The 19,553-nt window shown below is 47.3% G+C and overlaps 1 protein-coding gene across 1 annotated transcript in view; it reads right to left on the bottom strand.

Moving 5' to 3' along the window:
- The window catches only part of kcnab1b (potassium voltage-gated channel, shaker-related subfamily, beta member 1 b), an 84,367-nt gene that overhangs the window by 17,265 nt on the left and 47,549 nt on the right, over positions 1 to 19,553 (bottom strand). The window contains exons 4-8 of the mRNA XM_036986436.1: positions 17,717 to 17,796; positions 16,861 to 16,905; positions 13,126 to 13,170; positions 7,521 to 7,564; positions 1,193 to 1,279 (exon numbers count right to left, since the gene is read on the bottom strand). Coding sequence (XP_036842331.1) covers positions 1,193 to 1,279; positions 7,521 to 7,564; positions 13,126 to 13,170; positions 16,861 to 16,905; positions 17,717 to 17,796 — 301 coding nt within the window. The remainder of the gene's footprint in view (positions 1 to 1,192; positions 1,280 to 7,520; positions 7,565 to 13,125; positions 13,171 to 16,860; positions 16,906 to 17,716; positions 17,797 to 19,553) is intronic.

Genomic DNA, 19,553 nt, shown 5'->3' on the forward strand with positions numbered 1-19,553 from the left:
CCATCCCTGCCAGTCTCAGCCCCCACTCCCATCCCTGCCAGTCTCAGCCCCCACTCCATCCCTGCCAGTCTCAGCCACCACTCCATCCTTGCCAGTCTCAGCCCCCACTCCATCCCTGCCAGTCTCAGACCCCACTCCATCTCTGCCAGTCTCAGCCCCCACTCCATCCCTGCCAGTCTCAGCCCCCACTCCATCTCTGCCAGTCTCAGCCACCACTCCATCTCTGCCAGTCTCAGCCCCCACTCCATCCCTGCCAGTCTCAGCCCCCACTCCATCCCCGCCAGTCTCAGCCACCACTCCATCCTTGCCAGTCTCAGCCCCCACTCCCATCCCTGCCAGTCTCAGCCCCCACTTCATCTCTGCCAGTCTCAGCCCCCACTTCATCTCTGCCAGTCTCAGCCCCCACTCCATCCCTGCCAGTCTCAGCCCCCACTCCATCCCTGCCAGTCTCAGCCACCACTCCATCCTTGCCAGTCTCAGCCCCCACTCCCATCCCTGCCAGTCTCAGCCCCCACTCCATCCCTGCCAGTCTCAGCCCCCACTCCCATCCCTGCCAGTCTCAGCCCCCACTCCATCCCTGTCAGTCTCAGACCCCACTCCCATCTCTGCCAGTCTCAGCCCCCACTCCCATCCCTGACAGTCTCAGCCCCCACTCCATCCCTGCCAGTCTCATCCCCCACTCCATCCCTGCCAGTCTCAGCCCCCACTCCCATCCCTGCCAGTCTCAGCCCCCACTCCATCCCCGCCAGTCTCAGACCCCACTCCATCCCTGCCAGTCTCAGCCCCCACTCCCATCCCTGCCAGTCTCAGACCCCACTCTATCCCTGCCAGTCTCAGCCCCCACTCCATCCCCGCCAGTCTCAGCCCCCACTCCCATCCCTGCCAGTCTCAGCCCCCACTCCATCCCTGCCAGTCTCAGACCCCACTCCATCCCTGCCAGTCTCATACCCCACTCCATCCCTGCCAGTCTCAGACCCCACTCCATCTCTGCCAGTCTCAGCCCCCACTCCATCCCTGCCAGTCTCAGCCCCCACTCCATCCCTGCCAGTCTCAGACCCCACTCCATCTCTGCCAGTCTCAGCCCCCACTCCATCCCTGCCAGTCTCAGACCCCACTCCATCCCTGCCAGTCTCAGACCCCACTCCATCTCTGCCAGTCTCAGACCCCACTCCATCTCTGCCAGGTCACTCACCCTCCATGGGAGTGTTGCAGTCGGGCCGGTTTGCAAACACAACATCCACGTACTCCAGCTGCATCCTCTGTAGGGAGCTCCTCAGACCTGGGGACAGAGAGAGGGAGAGGGAGGGGGGTGGGTGGAAAGAGAGGGAGGGTGGGTGGAAGGAGGGAGAGGGAGGGAGGAGGGTGGGTGGAAAGAGAGAGAGGGAGGAGGGTGGGAGGGTGGAAGGAGGGAGAGGGAGGAGGGTGGGTGGAAAGAGGGAGAGGGAGGGAGGTGGGTGGAAAGAGAGAGAGGGGGAGTGTGGTGGGGATAGGGAGAGGGAGAGGGAGGAGGGTGGGTGGAAAGAGAGAGAGGGGGAGTGTGGTGGAAAGAGAGAGAGGGGGAGTGTGGTGGGGAGAGAGAGAGGGGGAGTGTGGTGGGGTGAGAGAGGGGGAGTGTGGTGGGGAGAGAGAGAGGGGGAGTGTGGTGGGGAGAGAGAGAGGTGGAGTGTGGTGGGGAGAGAGAGAGGGGGAGTGTGGTGGGGAGAGAGAGAGGGGGAGTGTGGTGGGAGGAGAGAGAGAGGGGGAGTGTGGTGGGGAGAGAGGGGGGAGAGAGTGGTGGAGTATGGTGGAAAGAGAGAGGGGGAGTGTGGTGGGGAGAGAGAGTGTGGGAGTGTGGTGGGGAGAGAGAGAGGGGGAGTGTGGTGTGGAGAGAGAGAGGGGGAGTGTGGTGGGGAGAGAGAGAGGGGGAGTGGTGGGGAGAGAGAGAAGGGGTGTGGTGGAGAGAGAGAGAGGGGGAGTGTGGTGGGGAGAGAGAGAGGGGGAGTGTGGTGGGGAGAGAGAGTGGGGGAGTGTGGTGGGGAGAGAGAGAGGGGGGGTGTGGTGGGGAGAGAGCGAGACGGGGAGAGAGGGGGGAGAGAGAGAGGGGGAGTGTGGTGGAAAGAGAGAGGGGGAGAGAGAGAGGGGGAGTGTGGTGGGGAGAGAGAGAGGGGGAGTGTGGTGGGGAGAGAGAGAGGGGGAGTGTGGTGGGGAGAGAGAGGGGGAGTGTGGTGGGGAGAGAGAGAGGGGGAGTGTGGTGGGGAGAGAGAGAGGAGGAGTGTGGTGGGGAGAGAGAAAGAAAGAAGTGGACACATGTTAGAAACCTGAAGTTACAGAAAACCACAAGCCTCAGATAAAGTGAGAGAAGTGAGAGACCTTTCCCACTCTGTCTCTATCATCCAGTCAGATAAAGTGAGAGAAGTGAGAGACCTTTCCCACTCTGTCTCTATCATCCAGTCAGATAAAGTGAGAGAAGTGAGAGACCTTTCCCACTCTGTCTCTATCATCCAGTCAGATAAAGTGAGAGAAGTGAGAGACCTTTCCCCCTCTGTCGCTATCATCCAGTCAGATAAAGTGAGAGAAGTGAGAGACCTTTCCCCCTCTGTCGCTATCATCCAGTCAGATAAAGTGAGAGAAGTGAGAGACCTTTCCCTCTCTGTCGCTATCATCCAGTCAGATAAAGTGAGAGAAGTGAGAGACCTTTCCCCCTCTGTCGCTATCATCCAGTCAGATAAAGTGAGAGAAGTGAGAGACCTTTCCCTCTGTCGCTATCATCCAGTCAGATAAAGTGAGAGACCTTTCCCGCTCTGTCGCTATCATCCAGTCAGATAAAGTGAGAGACCTTTCCCCCCTCTGTCGCTATCATCCAGTCAGATAAAGTGAGAGAAGTGAGAGACCTTTCCCACTCTGTCTCTATCATCCAGTCAGATAAAGTGAGAGAAGTGAGAGACCTTTCCCACTCTGTCTCTATCATCCAGTCAGATAAAGTGAGAGAAGTGAGAGACCTTTCCCTCTCTGTCGCTATCATCCAGTCAGATAAAGTGAGAGAAGTGAGAGACCTTTCCCCCTCTGTCGCTATCATCCAGTCAGATAAAGTGAGAGAAGTGAGAGACCTTTCCCTCTCTGTCGCTATCATCCAGTCAGATAAAGTGAGAGAAGGGTCAGAGACCTTTTCCCCCTCTGTCGCTATCATCCAGTCTGATAAAGTGAGAGACCTTTCCCGCTCTGTCGCTATCATCCAGTCAGATAAAGTGAGAGACCTTTCCCCCCTCTGTCGCTATCATCCAGTCAGATAAAGTGAGAGACCTTTCCCGCTCTGTCGTTATCATCCAGTCTGATAAAGTGAGAGACCTTTCCCGCTCTGTCGCTATCATCCAGTCAGATAAAGTGAGAGAAGTGAGAGACCTTTCCCCCTCTGTCTCTATCATCCAGTCAGATAAAAGCGTCAATCAGCAGTTGAAACAATAACAAAACGTCTCCCTGCAGAAAAAGCTGAGGGATGGGGCTGAAGAAATGTAACCACTCTCAAATTCATAAACAACGCTATGGATTCAATGACCATCCATGATATAAAAATGTTTTGAGGCTATATAGTGTTTGTTTACATTGACTTTGTTTACAAACATTGTATTTAAACAAGCTTGAGGTACGACAGTTAAACCAAGCTCATGAGGCATTTATAAGTTATATCTTCAAGAATCAGTATCATTACTTTATAAAACCAAAATGAATGTAGCAACTGAAGATTGTCCTTTTAAAGTTTTTCTGTTTGAATACTGAGAGGAGAAAGAGATGAGGGGGTAGAGGGATGAGGGGGTAGAGGGATGAGGGGGAGATATGAATGAGGTATTGTGAAACAGAATGTCAGCTCAGCTCCATTCATAAACACTGACAGAGGAGAGGAGACAGGGATGAAAGGATGGAGAGGAGGAGAGGAAGAGAGGAGAACGAGATGAAAGGATGGAGAGGAGAGGAAAAGGAGAACAAGATGAAAGGATGGAGAGGAGGAGAGGGAGAGAGGTGACCGAGATGAGAGGATGGTTAGGAGAGGAAGAGAGGAGACCGAGATGAAAGGATGGAGAGGAGAGGAAGAGAGGAGACCGAGATGAAAGGATGGAGAGAGGAGAGGAAGAGAGGAGACCGAGATGAAAGGATGGAGAGGAGAGGAAGAGAGGAGACCGAGATGAAAGGATGGAGAGGAGAGGAAGAGAGGAGACCGAGATGAAAGGATGGAGAGAGTAGAGGAAGAGAGGAGACCGAGATGAAAGGATGGAGAGGAGAGGAAGAGGAGAACAAGATGAAAGGATGGAGAGGAGGAGAGGAAGAGAGGTGACCGAGATGAGAGGATGGTTAGGAGAGGAAGAGAGGAGACCGAGATGAAAGGATGGAGAGGAGGAGAGGAAGAGAGGTGACCGAGATGAGAGGATGGTTAGGAGAGGAAGAGAGGAGACCGAGATGAGAGGATGGTTAGGAGAGGAAGAGAGGAGACCGAGATGAAAGGATGGAGTGGAGAGGAAGAGAGGAGACCGAGATGAAAGGATGGAAAGAGGAGAGGAAGAGAGGTGACCGAGATGAGAGGATGGTTAGGAGAGGAAGAGAGGAGACCGAGATGAAAGGATGGAGAGGAGAGGAAGAGAGGAGACCGAGATGAAAGGATGGAGAGAGGAGAGGAATAGAGGAGACCGAGATGAAAGGATGGAGAGAGGAGAGGAAGAGAGGAGACCGAGATGAAAGGATGGAAAGGAGAGGAAGAGAGGAGACCGAGATGAAAGGATGGAGAGGAGAGGAAGAGAGGAGACCGAGATGAAAGGATGGAGAGGAGAGGATGGAAGACAGGAAAGACAAAGGGAGGAGGTAAAGGTGTCCCTAAGTGTGTACATCTGTGTGTTCGTAAGAGTGTATTTATGTGTATATATTTGTGTGTGTGTGTATACCTAAGTGTGTGTGAGATTAGTTAAAGTCTTCAGAGTTAATCCCAGGGAGTCGTTCTCTCCCCTGTCACCATCCACACATCTTAATCCCTGTCCTGTCATCTCCAGCCTGGTAATACCAAGAACACCTACTATTATACACACACACACACACACACACACACACACACACACACACACACACACACACACACACACACACACACACACACACACACACACACACACACACACACACACACACACCTAATCTGAGCCAGCTCTGCTCTGCGTTGCAATGATTTGCACATTTCTCTGTCTCCTTTGTCTCAGCGATTAGCCACATTTAAGGCTCTGAAGTGACACACACACACACACACACACATGACTTGCACTTTTCTCCGTCTCACTGATCAGGCGAGGAAGTGGGTGGTTGGAGAGGGGATAGAAGGAGAATAAATAACACGCATCCTATTGGTGGATAAAGGAGGAAAACAAGTATGTCCTGTTTAAAAACTTGACAACAACACTGTCTCACTCTCAGAGCCTGTCAATCACTCTAATCTTGTCAAGAACTCCATCAATTAGTAAACAAAAATGTAAAATTACTTTTTAAAATTAGGATTCAGTCCTCTGCAATCAATCAATACATACAGTAAAACCACCAACAAACAACCACATCAACCAATGCCGTTCTAAAATGCCCTTGTCTGTCTGTCTGTCTGTCTGACTGTCTCCCTCCCTCCCTCCCTCCCTCCCTCCCTCCCTCCCTCCCTCCCTCCCTCCCTCCCTCCCTCCCTCCCTCCCTCCCTCCCTCTCTCTCTCCCTCTATCCCTCTCTCCCTCTCTTTCTCCCTCTCTCCCTCTATCCCTCTCTCCCTCTCTCTCTCTCCCTCCCCCTCTCTTAGTAAACATATTATTCTGTTCTTCCTTGGGGGGAAAGTTAGAAGCTGACATGAATGTTAATACTATATGAGAGTGCTGAGTCACTGCAGGAGAGGTGCAGGCACTGTGCCGTGGACAGGACGCTGTTGTGCTGGATCAGGGAATTGAATTGGGGTAGTGTGTGTATAAACACAGTGTCTGGGTGTCAGGGTGAGTTTGTTTAATCCCAGAAAAATACTAAAATAGGAGACTGGAGGAACTGAGAGGGTAAATACTAGAGGTAAGGAGAGGAGAGGAGAGGAGAGGAGAGGAGAGGAGAGGAGAGGAGAGGAGAGGAGAGGAGAGAATAGGAGAGAACATGACACAAAGGTATGGATACAGGGGTCCAGAGGGACTTCCAGATTTTGCTCGCCTGAAGTAGAGTATCTCATGATAAGCTGTAGACCACACTATTTGCCAAGAGAGTTTTCATATATTTTTTTTGTGGCTGTTTATTTACCACCACAGAAGGACTCTGGCACTAAGACCGCACTGAGTCAGCTGTATAAGGAAATAAGCAAAAGGGAAACCGCCACACTCAGAGGCGGCACTCCTAGTGGCCGGAGACTTTAATGCAGGGAAACTTAAATCAGTTTTACTGAATTTCTATCAGCATGTTAAATGCTCAACCAGAGGGAAAGAAATTATAGATCACCTTTACTCTACACACAGAGACGCGTACAAAGCTCTCCCTCGCCCTCCATTTAGCAAATCTGACCATAATTATATTCTCCTGATTCCTGCTTACAAGCAAAAATTAAAGCAGGAAGCACCAGAGACTGTCTATAAAAAAAGTGGGCAGATGAAGCAGATTCTAAACTACAGGACTGTTTTGCTATCACAGACTGGAATATGTTCCAGGATTCTTCTGATGACATTGAGGAGTACACCATATCAGTCACTGGCTTTATCAATAAGTGCATCGATGACGTCGTCCCCACAGTGACTGTTCGTACATAACCCAACCAGAATCCATGGATTACAGGCAACATTTGCACTGAGCTAAAGGGTAGAACTGCCACTTTCAAGGAGTGGGACTCTAACCCGGAAGCTTATAAGAAATCCTGCTATGCCCACAGACGAACCATCAAACAGGCAAAGTGCCAATACAGGACTAAGATTGAATAGTACTACACCGGCTCCAACGCTCGTCTTATATGGCAGAGCCTGCAAACTATTACAGACTACAAAGGAAGCACAGCCGTGAGCTGCAGTTTTTTTTATTTATTTGTATTTCTTTACTTATCTGTTGTTCTCCTAATACCTAGTTTGTACTTAAAAATGTCACTGTTGGTTAGGGCTTGTAAGTAAACATCTCACTGTAAGGTCTACACCTGTTGTATTCGGCGCAGGTGACAAAGAAACTTTGATTTGACCTTGAGTGCTAATGTCCATGGTCTATCATATTAGAGACATATTGTTTGCTTCCACAAACAAACAAACAAAAACAAACAAAGGCTTTACAAATGAACCAACTCAATCTCCCAGAGACATCCGACCCTGAGCGACATACAGGTACTTCAAAAGAGGAGGTCAAGATCAACGGAGCGCACTGGAGAAAATGAATCACAAGGGAACTGTGGTAGAAAGAGAGGGGGGAGAACAGGAGGAAGACAGATGAAAAGGGGGGGGGGATATAGAGGTGAACTGGGGCATGGAGTTATGTGAAGGACGAGACAGTTGGAAGAGGAGGAGAGGAAATCAGACAGTTTACCTTCAATGATGTGCTTCCTGTTGAGTCCTCTCTCGGTTTCGGCTCTGGAAAATAACATAGAAGTGAATATACAGATCATTGGAGGCTGCTGAGGGGAGGACGGACAATAATAATGTCCAGAACAGAGCAAATGGAATGGCATCAAACACCTGGAAACCATGGAAACCATGTGTTTGATGTATTTAATACCATTCCACCCATTCCGCTCCAGCTATTACCACGAGCATGTCCTCCCCAATGAATGTGCCACCAGCCTCCTGTGATAAACACACAGAAAAGTATACACACAAGGAGAAACTGATTAGATCAATGAACTGGTCCCACCAGCCAACAAGATGCCTACAAATAGCTGAAAAGACAAGAGACACAAATCCAGGAAAATAATCCTGCAGAAACCGGTCATGTGGATTATAATGAATGGATTTTTATTTGCGGTTGATATATTAAGTATGACATTTGAAAGTGTAAATTACTAACTTTAGAAGCTTTTTTAAAACTCAAATGCACAAGTTCTCCTGCAACAGGGTGATCAAATTAAGATCCTACAGTACATCTGTTCAATTTGCTCTGGGAAGCATCAGCAATGACAAAACACATTTTTGCTTCTGTCTGTCAGTGTTGCAAATACAATGCCCTGTAATCTATTGTGGATGTCTGATTCAATGACAAACTGTCAGTGCCGGTATCACATCATTTACCCATCTCTTTCCCCATAACCATCTTCCTCCTGTCCATCATCTACCCATCCCTTTCCCCATAACCATCTTCCCCCTGTCCATCATCTACCCATCCCTTTCCCCATAACCATCTTCCCCCTGTCCATCATCTACCCATCTCTTTCCCCATAACCATCTTCCCCCTGTCCATCATCTACCCATCCCTTTCCCCATAACCATTGTCATGTCTTTACTATCATTAAATGAAGAATGTTAGTTTTTATCAAAGATTCTTTGTAGTATTACGCGATTAAACGCGATTAAACTGATGAATCATGTAACTGTAATTAACTAGGAAGTCAGGGCACCAAGGAAAATATTCAGATTACAAAGTTATAATTTTCCTAAAATAATTCTTCAGATATTTTATATTTGAACAATTAGTCTTCGAATTAATGAATGATTTACTTTACCTCACGTTTGTCTCATTCCAAACGTTGTAAATTGTTGGTTATCTGCACGAACTCAGTCTTCACTATGAGTCATCCATACATCAATTGTCTTAAATCATTTATTTACTAACTAAGTAATTCACAGAAATGCATAAACAAACAGTTTATAGTTACAAGGAAATGATAACGGAGTTTCCCTGGTGGGATAAACCGGCATGGCGGCTTGGTGTACAAAAGGGAAGTGGGGGTCGACTGAGATAAGACAACACACAGTTGATAATTATAACAATTGAAATGCTAATCCTTTGCACATGAAAGCTCACTCATTCGGGAACAATTGCAATCAATATATATATATATATTTCCGCTCAGTGTGTCGTCGGGGTCTCTGTTGAAAAGTTAGTTTCTGTTGGAGAGTGTCCGTCCTCTCTCTCGCTCTCTGTCCTGGTTAGAATGGATGGTTCAGAGTGACATTCATTCATGTAGTTATAGGATGGATGTTTCGGCGGTTGTCGTTCTTCGCATTCAATGATACCGAATTCCTAGCTGTAGACTAATAATTAATATCAAAGACTTGTTCTTATTCTGTCGGTATCGATAGTCTAAGAGTTAATAAACCACGTGGTATGGTTAAAAGATTCAGCCATCTACTCAAACCTTGGCCCTCTCGTTATCGAGGTAAGCTGGGCTGCAACCTTTGTCCTCTCGTGACTGAGAGAAACATGGTCTGTTGAGAACTTCTCAAAGTTGGGGTTTAATTCGGGAGTTGCAGAAAGGGCCTGTCCCAGGATGCCCGACCCTAACTGAGCTCATAGGCGGGCCTCTGATTTAGTTAAACTCAAAAGGGAATTTGTGTGGCGTGGGGGCCAGTCAGTCTGGTTCACAGAGAGAGAGAGTAGTGTAGCGTGGGGGCCAGTCAGTCTGGTTCACACAGAGAGAGAGTAGTGTAGCGTGGGGGCCAGTCAGTCTGGTTCACACAGAGAGAGAGAGTAGTGTAGCGTGGGGGCCAGTCAGTCTGGTTCACACAGAGAGAGAGTAGTGTAGCGTGGGGGCCAGTCAGTCTGGTTCACAGAGAGAGAGAGTAGTGTAGCGTGGGGGCCAGTCAGTCTGGTTCACAGAGAGAGAGAGTAGTGTAGCGTGGGGGCCAGTCAGTCTGGTTCACAGAGAGAGAGAGAGTAGTGTAGCGTGGGGGCCAGTCAGTCTGGTTCACAGAGAGAGAGAGAGAGTAGTGTAGCGTGGGGGCCAGTCAGCCTGGTTCACAGAGAGAGAGAGTAGTGTAGCGTGGGGGCCAGTCAGTCTGGTTCACAGAGAGAGAGAGTAGTGTAGCGTGGGGGCCAGTCAGTCTGGTTCACACAGAGAGAGAGAGAGTAGTGTAGCGTGGGGGCCAGTCAGTCTGGTTCACACAGAGAGAGAGTAGTGTAGCGTGGGGGCCAGTCAGCCTGGTTCACACAGAGAGAGAGAGAGTAGTGTAGCGTGGGGGCCAGTCAGCCTGGTTCACACAGAGAGAGAGTAGTGTAGCGTGGGGGCCAGTCAGTCTGGTTCACAGAGAGAGAGAGTAGTGTAGCGTGGGGGCCAGTCAGTCTGGTTCACACAGAGAGAGAGAGTAGTGTAGCGTGGGGGCCAGTCAGCCTGGTTCACACAGAGAGAGAGTAGTGTAGCGTGGGGGCCAGTCAGCCTGGTTCACACAGAGAGAGAGTAGTGTAGCGTGGGGGCCAGTCAGTCTGGTTCACAGAGAGAGAGAGTAGTGTAGCGTGGGGGCCAGTCAGTCTGGTTCACACAGAGAGAGAGAGTAGTGTAGCGTGGGGGCCAGTCAGCCTGGTTCACACAGAGAGAGAGTAGTGTAGCGTGGGGGCCAGTCAGCCTGGTTCACACAGAGAGAGAGTAGTGTAGCGTGGGGGCCAGTCAGTCTGGTTCACAGAGAGAGAGAGTAGTGTAGCGTGGGGGCCAGTCAGCCTGGTTCACACAGAGAGAGAGTAGTGTAGCGTGGGGGCCAGTCAGTCTGGTTCACACAGAGAGAGAGTAGTGTAGCGTGGGGGCCAGTCAGCCTGGTTCACACAGAGAGAGAGAGTAGTGTAGCGTGGGGGCCAGTCAGCCTGGTTAACACAGAGAGAGAGAGTAGTGTAGCGTGGGGGCCAGTCAGTCTGGTTCACAGAGAGAGAGAGAGTAGTGTAGCGTGGGGGCCAGTCAGCCTGGTTCACACAGAGAGAGAGTAGTGTAGCGTGGGGGCCAGTCAGTCTGGTTCACAGAGAGAGAGAGTAGTGTAGCGTGGGGGCCAGTCAGTCTGGTTCACACAGAGAGAGAGTAGTGTAGCGTGGGGGCCAGTCAGTCTGGTTCACAGAGAGAGAGAGAGTAGTGTAGCGTGGGGGCCAGTCAGTCTGGTTCACACAGAGAGAGAGAGAGTAGTGTAGCGTGGGGGCCAGTCAGTCTGGTTCACAGAGAGAGAGAGAGTAGTGTAGCGTGGGGGCCAGTCAGTCTGGTTCACAGAGAGAGAGAGTAGTGTAGCGTGGGGGCCAGTCAGTCTGGTTAACACAGAGAGAGAGTAGTGTAGCGTGGGGGCCAGTCAGTCTGGTTCACAGAGAGAGAGAGAGTAGTGTAGCGTGGGGGCCAGTCAGTCTGGTTCACACAGAGAGAGAGAGTAGTGTAGCGTGGGGGCCAGTCAGTCTGGTTCACACAGAGAGAGAGTAGTGTAGCGTGGGGGCCAGTCAGCCTGGTTCACACAGAGAGAGAGAGTAGTGTAGCGTGGGGGCCAGTCAGTCTGGTTCACAGAGAGAGAGAGAGTAGTGTAGCGTGGGGGCCAGTCAGCCTGGTTCACACAGAGAGAGAGTAGTGTAGCGTGGGGGCCAGTCAGTCTGGTTCACAGAGAGAGAGAGAGTAGTGTAGCGTGGGGGCCAATCAGTCTGGTTCACAGAGAGAGAGAGAGTAGTGTAGCGTGGGGGCCAGTCAGTCTGGTTCACAGAGAGAGAGAGAGTAGTGTAGCGTGGGGGCCAGTCAGTCTGGTTCACACAGAGAGAGAGAGAGTAGTGTAGCGTGGGGGCCAGTCAGTCTGGTTCACAGAGAGAGAGAGAGTAGTGTAGCGTGGGGGCCAGTCAGTCTGGTTCACAGAGAGAGAGAGAGTAGTGTAGCGTGGGGGCCAGTCAGCCTGGTTCACACAGAGAGAGAGTAGTGTAGCGTGGGGGCCAGTCAGCCTGGTTCACACAGAGAGAGAGTAGTGTAGCGTGGGGGCCAGTCAGCCTGGTTCACACAGAGAGAGAGTAGTGTAGCGTGGGGGCCAGTCAGCCTGGTTCACACAGAGAGAGAGTAGTGTAGCGTGGGGGCCAGTCAGCCTGGTTAACACAGAGAGAGAGTAGTGTAGCGTGGGGGCCAGTCAGCCTGGTTCACACAGAGAGAGAGTAGTGTAGCGTGGGGGCCAGTCAGTCTGGTTCACACAGAGAGAGAGAGTAGTGTAGCGTGGGGGCCAGTCAGTCTGGTTCACAGAGAGAGAGAGTAGTGTAGCGTGGGGGCCAGTCAGTCTGGTTCACACAGAGAGAGAGTAGTGTAGCGTGGGGGCCAGTCAGTCTGGTTAACACAGAGTGAGAGAGAGTTCATTTCTTTGCTTTATTCTCTGCTATGTTATCGGTTCCTCCATCATTTTGATCAGAGAGAGCCTCGTCGGACCCCTAAAAGACTGCCAGGCTGGTTGTTAATCATGCCTCTCTCTCTCGCTCTCTCTCTCTCTCTTTCTCTCTCACTCTTTTTCTCTCTCCCTCCCCTTTCTCTCCGTCTCTCTCTCCGTCTCTCTCTCTTTCTCCATCTCTCTCTCTCTGTCTCTCCCTTTAATCTGGTCCATAGTGGAGAGGGCTGTCACCACAGAACCACTATAATACTTCAAAGATATAGCTGGCTGGGTTTCAAATTATAACGTATTCCCCATATATTGCCCTGCCCTACTTTTGACCTGAGTATGTGTGCAAATCTCAGATAACAACCTAATTCATTGTACATATGCCGTATCATAATTTGATCACCCTGTTGTTGCTGCAATTTTCCAGACAGAATCCAGAAAGAACTCGGACAGAACTCGGAAAAACCCTGAGACAGAACCCAGACAGAACTCAGACTGAGCACAGACAGAATTCAGACAGAACCCAGACAGAACTCAGACAGAGCACAGACAGAACTCAGACAGTACAGTGTCCATATGACGACAGCGTCAGTACAGATATGTCAATGAGGAGGAAGAGACTAACTCAGATCAACAGTACTCAGCTCTGAAACCATAACTATTTTTGTAAAACAATGGTAGAGATTAGTCAACACTTTTTCATTGGTATGATGCTCCGAATGGGAGAATCTCAAATGCATTTCCTTGATGATTTATAGCATAATTTCTCCTCGCCTACTCTCAAAACCCATTGGTTGAGAAGGTCAGAGGCAAGTGAAGGAGGCAAGTGTAAAGATGCTAGGAGTCAAGGGAATACTATTGAGATTTTCCAATCGTCTGAGGAGGCAGATACTTACTTTCCACCCCAGTAGAGCTTGGTGGTGATCACCAGACTGGATCTCCTACAGGAAGACAGGCAGACATAAAGATGTACAGACAGACAGACGGAGAGACGGACAGAGAAATTAGACGGCGAGAAAGACAAAGATTAGAAAGACATATGGACATCCTTATCCCACTTAGGCATATAATATCACTTAAGGTATATAATATCACTTAGGGTATATAATATCACTTAGGGTATATACTATCACTTAGGGTATATAATATCACTTAGGCATATAATATCACTTAGGGTATATAATATCACTTAGGGTATATAATATCACTTAGGGTATATAATATCACTTAGGGTATATAATATCATTTAGGGTATATAATATCACTTAGGGTATATAATATGATTTAGGGTATATAATATCACTTAGGGTATATAATATGATTTAGGTATATAATATCAATAGCCTTCTGGTAGTCTGTCTTTACACTGTAGAAGAAACAGTATGGATCCTTTAGCTTTTTACACATGCTGTTCAAGTATGAAGAAACATATTCTGGGAGACTTTCTCAGAACTGATAGGATCCAGTGTATCAACTCAACTGAAAGTCAAATCCCCATCGCTTGACTGTTTAATGTTTAATATTTAACACCCGGAGTTGCAGTGGGAGGCACTGAACCGGCGTGAACTGAAGAACTGGAGAGTGAAGCGTTTATGAAGTGTACAGTGGAGAAATGTAGCAGCATAAATGTATGAGATCAATACGTGCTGAGGCCGCCGCCGAGCCTACAAGCCTACCAGCCTTCACATAGCCGAGAACACTCAACCAACTCTCCTCTGATTGCCATGGTTACTGCTGCAGACCTAGTTAGCTGATTGGTGGAGGAGTTATATTGGTGATGGATCTGATATAAAGCTGTGTGTTTTGATTTACGGTAGATTAGCATTTGTTAGCTGTCTCCTAGGCAAAACCCCCGCACGCATGTAAGCACGCAACACACACAGGGTGTACACACACAACCACACACAAATCAAATGACATTTTATTGGTCACATACACATGGTTAGCAGATGTTAATGCGAGTGTAGCGAAATGCTTGTGCTTCTAGTTCCGACAATGCAGTAATATCTAACAATTCCCCAACAACTACCTAATACACACAAATCTAAAGGGGTGAATGAGATTATGTACATATAAAAATATGGATGAGCGATGGTTGAGCGGTATAGGCAAGGTGCAATAGATGGTATAGAATACAGTATATGCATATGACATGAGTAATGTAGGATATGTGAACATTATTAAAGTGGCATTATTTAAAGTGACTAGTGAACCACACACACGTTATGTTCTTCTATACTTGTGGGGACCTAAAATTAACTTATATTCAAAATCCCACTTCACCTAACCCCTAACCTAATCCTAACCATAACCTTAACCCATAACCAAAACCTAAACCTGAACCTACACCTAATTCTTAAACCTAAACCTAACCACTAAACCCTTATGCATACTCTAATTCTAACCCTAATCATAACCCTAAAACTAAACCTAACCACTAACCCCTTATGCTTACCCTAATTCTAACCCTAATCTTAACCCTAACTCTAAACCTAAGCCCAAGACTTAAAAAAGCCTTTGTCCTCATGGGGATGTGGGAAATGTCCCCACGTGGGAGAATTTCAGAGGTGGGATCAAGTCACTATAATTCAAGTCACAAGCAAGTCTCAAGTTACAAGGTACGAGTCTCAAGTCGAGTTCCAAAGTAGAACAGGTCAAGACTCAAGTCAAGTCCAAGTCGAGTCACAAGTTTTCAAGTCAAGTCTCAAGTGTAGTAAAAAAATTATCTATACATGGAACGACTTGTACAACCACAAATCTTTGTCTATTTATTAAGGCTACCAGACAGTCCTTTTCATTATTTTGTCTACAACACATTTTGATCAGCCAATGTAATTGTAAAAGAGGGACCTTGTAGCAGTCATAAGGGCATGAAATCAGCAGAAGGCCAGGCAGGTGGACGTGCTCAGTGTAGATGTATATACATGTCTTGGTGATCCAATGGTGGAAGTGCCATATCATACAAAATATACAAGTAGATTTACCAAATATACACAGACAACAGCCTCAGTATCAGGCTTGACCTGTCCTACCTGAACGGACACAGGTAGAGGGCAAGACTGTACAGCCTCCCCCTGAGAAACCAAATGGACTCTGTCTGACAGGAGCTCCAACAGGTAGGCCTGCATAATATAAGCACTTGGAACACAGAACCATACAATTACCCAATTAGCAAATACAACCAATAAACCTGGTTCTACAATATAAATGGCAATTTCCACATCCATTGTTACATCCGACTTAATGATTACGAATGATATTTCATCACCCTGCATTCATGGAACAATCATTTTCTCTTATTCAATGTTCCGACCCCAAAGCATGCAGCGCAGGCCACGTAGAGTATTTCTATGCGCACAGAGGAACTCCGACGTAACCAGGAAAATAGGAACGAAAGGAACCAAACATTGAATTAAACAAGCAGAACTTTTACCTCATGGGTCTTGTCAACGTTCACGTGCACTATAAACATTGCGCTCACTCAGAGCAGGGTAAGGAATAGTTGGGTAAATTAAAATGTATCATAGGGCTATCAAACATGAAACTGAAACTGTCCACGTGTCGCAATAAACGGCACGGGGATGGAATGATGAAACGCTAGCAATTATTGTAGTATTAGATGGAATATAGATTTACTACAAAATCCTATGTATTTAAATGTGTGAAAGCAACAGCTAATATTTCAAAAAGAGAGAAAAAAAGCACTCTCCATAGTGCGTCTTTGCCTATAGTGCATCTTTGCCTATAGTGCGTCTTTGTCTTTGCCAAATTCCAAATGCAAGCTTCATAACTAAATGTTCAATTTCAAGCAATTGTTACACACCAAAAGACCAGTAAACCTATGCTAGTAATTGTTGCCCCAATGCTGGTGAGCTTCCAAAGTAAACAGTTAATATTGTTGATCATCAAACAATCAAACATGTTTGGAGCTGCATATTTATTTATTATGTCAATTCTCTCGTCCTACAATTTGACGTTTGTGCTGCACCCGATCCTATAGCTGTACACTACAGCAAATCAGCAATCTGTTCATTAGCTCACCGACCTGCGTAGATTGACAGTCAATTTGAGTGCCGTTATGCATTTCACTAGCCAATCTGTTGCAGAATATTTTTTTTTCATTTTGCAACGGCGATGCTGCGGCTACTGTGTCTGGCTGAGTGTAGAGTAATCCACGGAGACTGTGCCACAAAACGAGTGACAATACATGACATAACCTGGCCATATAATTTCAAGTCATCAGTCTCAAGTCAAAGTTGAGTCCCGATTCTTGAGACTCCAAGTCAAGTCTCAAGTCATTTTTATTTTCTATCAAGTCGAGACTGAAAAGTCATTCAATTTGTGACTCGAGTCAGAATCGAGTCCAAGCCATGTGACTCCAGTCCACAACTCTGGAGAATTCCCCCCCCCCCCCCCCCCCCCCCCCACACACACACATACACACGCACACACACACACACACGCACTCACGCAAGCACACGCACGCACACACACACACACACACACGCACTCACGCAAGCACACGCACGCACACACACACACACACACACACACACACACACACACACACACACACACACACACACACACACACACACACACACACACACAGTTTAAAGATGATACATTACCTCCAGCACTTTTTCTTGATGATGTTCCCCAGGATTATCTCAGCTCTGTAATAAAGCAGGGAGATTAACTGTGTGTGTGTGTGTGTGTGTGCGTGTGCGTGTCTGTGTGTGCGTGTGTGTGCGCGTGCGTGCGTGTGTGTGTGTGTGCCATAGATCTGCACAATATTGTGGAAATCAGTTGAGGATGAATGTCCATGTAGGTAAAAACCAAAAGCCACAGTTTATTGTGTTAAAAGTCATTCAGGGAGACGGCACGTGTTTCATACTGTATAAAATAAACTGCTCTACAAATATACTGTATATATATATCCTGTACTACGTGCTGTCATGTGTGCATGGAAGCGTAAATGTACTGGCGTGGGTTGCCAGCTTGTTTTTGCCTCTCGTTGTCTTGGCAAGGCAACCACGCTGAATGCACAATCAGCATGCACCCACACTGTGAACTAATCCCATTCCATATGGTTGATTCAAGATACTGTACAGATGTAGGATCTTAATTTAATTCAAGATACTGTACAGATGTAGGAAATAATTTAATTCAAGATACTGTACAGATGTGGGAAATAATTTGATTCAAGATACTGTACAGATGTAGGAAATAATCTGATTCAAGATACTGTACAGATGTAGGAAATGTATTTGATTCAGGCTACTGTACAGATGTAGGATCTTAATTTGGACCTAACTACTGTATGTGGTCTTGGCTGACACCTACATTTTGTGGGTGTTAGTGGTGGACTGGAACAAAAACCTGCACGGTGTGTGTGCGTGTCAGCCCTCCAGGACCAGATTTAGCAAGCCATCTCTGCTCTGTGGGTTCAGGTAGGTAGGTAGTAGGTATTCAGATCACACTCACTTCCCCCCGGCATAAACTTCGGCTGTGTCGAAGAGATTGACCCCATTCTCATATGCTATGGTCATCAGCTGCTCAGCCACCTGAGAAACACAAAACAGGATTCATCACCTCAGTGGAGAACAGGGAGCTGGCAGCTGGGCAGTGTTCATTTAGTAGGAATAAAAGAAGAGGAAAAAATGCTGAAGCTAAAAATTATATTGAACAGTCCTCTGTTGAACAGTCCTCTATTGAACAGTTCTCTATTGAGCAGTCCTCTATTGAACAGTTCTCTATTGAGTAGTCCTCTGTTGAACAGTCCTCTATTGAACAGTCCTCTATTGAGCAGTCCTCTATTGAACAGTCCTCTATTGAGCAGTCCTCTATTGAACAGTCCTCTATTGAACAGTCCTCTATTGAACAGTCCTCTGTTGAACAGTCCTCTATTGAACAGTTCTCTATTGAGCAGTCCTCTATTGAACAGTTCTCTATTGAGCAGTCCTCTGTTGAACAGTCCTCTGTTGAGCAGTCCTCTGTTGAACAGTCCTCTATTGAACAGTCCTCTGTTGAACAGTCCTCTATTGAGCAGTCCTCTATTGAACAGTCCTCTATTGAGCAGTCCTCTATTGAACAGTCCTCTATTGAACAGTCCTCTATTGAACAGTCCTCTGTTGAACAGTCCTCTATTGAACAGTTCTCTATTGAGCAGTCCTCTATTGAACAGTTCTCTATTGAGCAGTCCTCTGTTGAACAGTCCTCTGTTGAACAGTCCTCTATTGAGCAGTCCTCTATTGAACAGTTCTCTATTGAGCAGTCCTCTATTGAACAGTCCTCTGTTGAGCAGTCCTCTGTTGAACAGTTCTCTATTGAGCAGTCCTCTATTGAACAGTCCTCTGTTGAGCAGTCCTCTATTGAGCAGTCCTCTATTGAGCAGTCCTCTGTTGAGCAGTCCTCTGTTGAACAGTACCACCTCTTGTTTTCAAAATGGTATCTCCTGTTGAGTTCCCGCTGAACATACCCAGTGGTAGTAGACCGAGGCCAATTCCAAACAGAGGAGTAACTCAGGCTATTGAAGCTCCAGTACTTGTCTCCTGTCGTCATGGTACAGCTCCAACAGACCAATGTTTCTGTGTCACCAATCTTAAGAGTCTCATTTTGTACTAATTCAATGTATTTGTTCCTGAATGTTTGTTGTCTAGTCTATGGGATCCCCCTGTTAGTATACTGTAAATTAAAATAAATATAATGTATCTAATAATAATTTGACTATATATATAAAATAATGATAAAATATACAAACAGCCAGACAATAACAACACCATAATACTTGTTACTTGTTATCCCCTAACACTGTGTCAACCATCATTCCAGTTGTTGTACCAGCAGGTCACTTTAACAAGTCTACCTGTTTCAGCATCTCCAGTAGAGAGGTGTCAGAGTTCAATGCCCTCACTGCATCACTGTGTGTGTGCGTGCGTGTGTGTGTGTGTGTGTGTGTGTGTGTTCAACTGTGTGTGTCCTCTCTTCATGCTCCTGTCTATGTGTGAGGTTGTGGGTTCCCTGTCTATGAATGAGGTTGTGGAGTCTCTGTCTATCAATGAGGTTGTGGATTCCCTGTCTATCAATGAGGTTGTGGATTCCCTGTCTATCAATGAGGTTGTGCATTCCCTGTATGAATGAGGTTGTGGGTTCCCTGTCTATGAATGAGGTTGTGGATTCCCTGTCTATGAATGAGGTTGTGGATTCCCTGTCTATGAATGAGGTTGTGGGTTCCCTGTCTATGAATGAGGTTGAGGGTTCCCTGTCTATGAATGAGGTTGTGGGTTCCCTGTCCATGTGTGAGGTTGTGGGTTCCCTGTCT

Source organism: Oncorhynchus mykiss, chromosome 8, assembly GCF_013265735.2.
Source record: "Oncorhynchus mykiss isolate Arlee chromosome 8, USDA_OmykA_1.1, whole genome shotgun sequence".
NCBI lineage: Eukaryota > Metazoa > Chordata > Actinopteri > Salmoniformes > Salmonidae > Oncorhynchus > Oncorhynchus mykiss.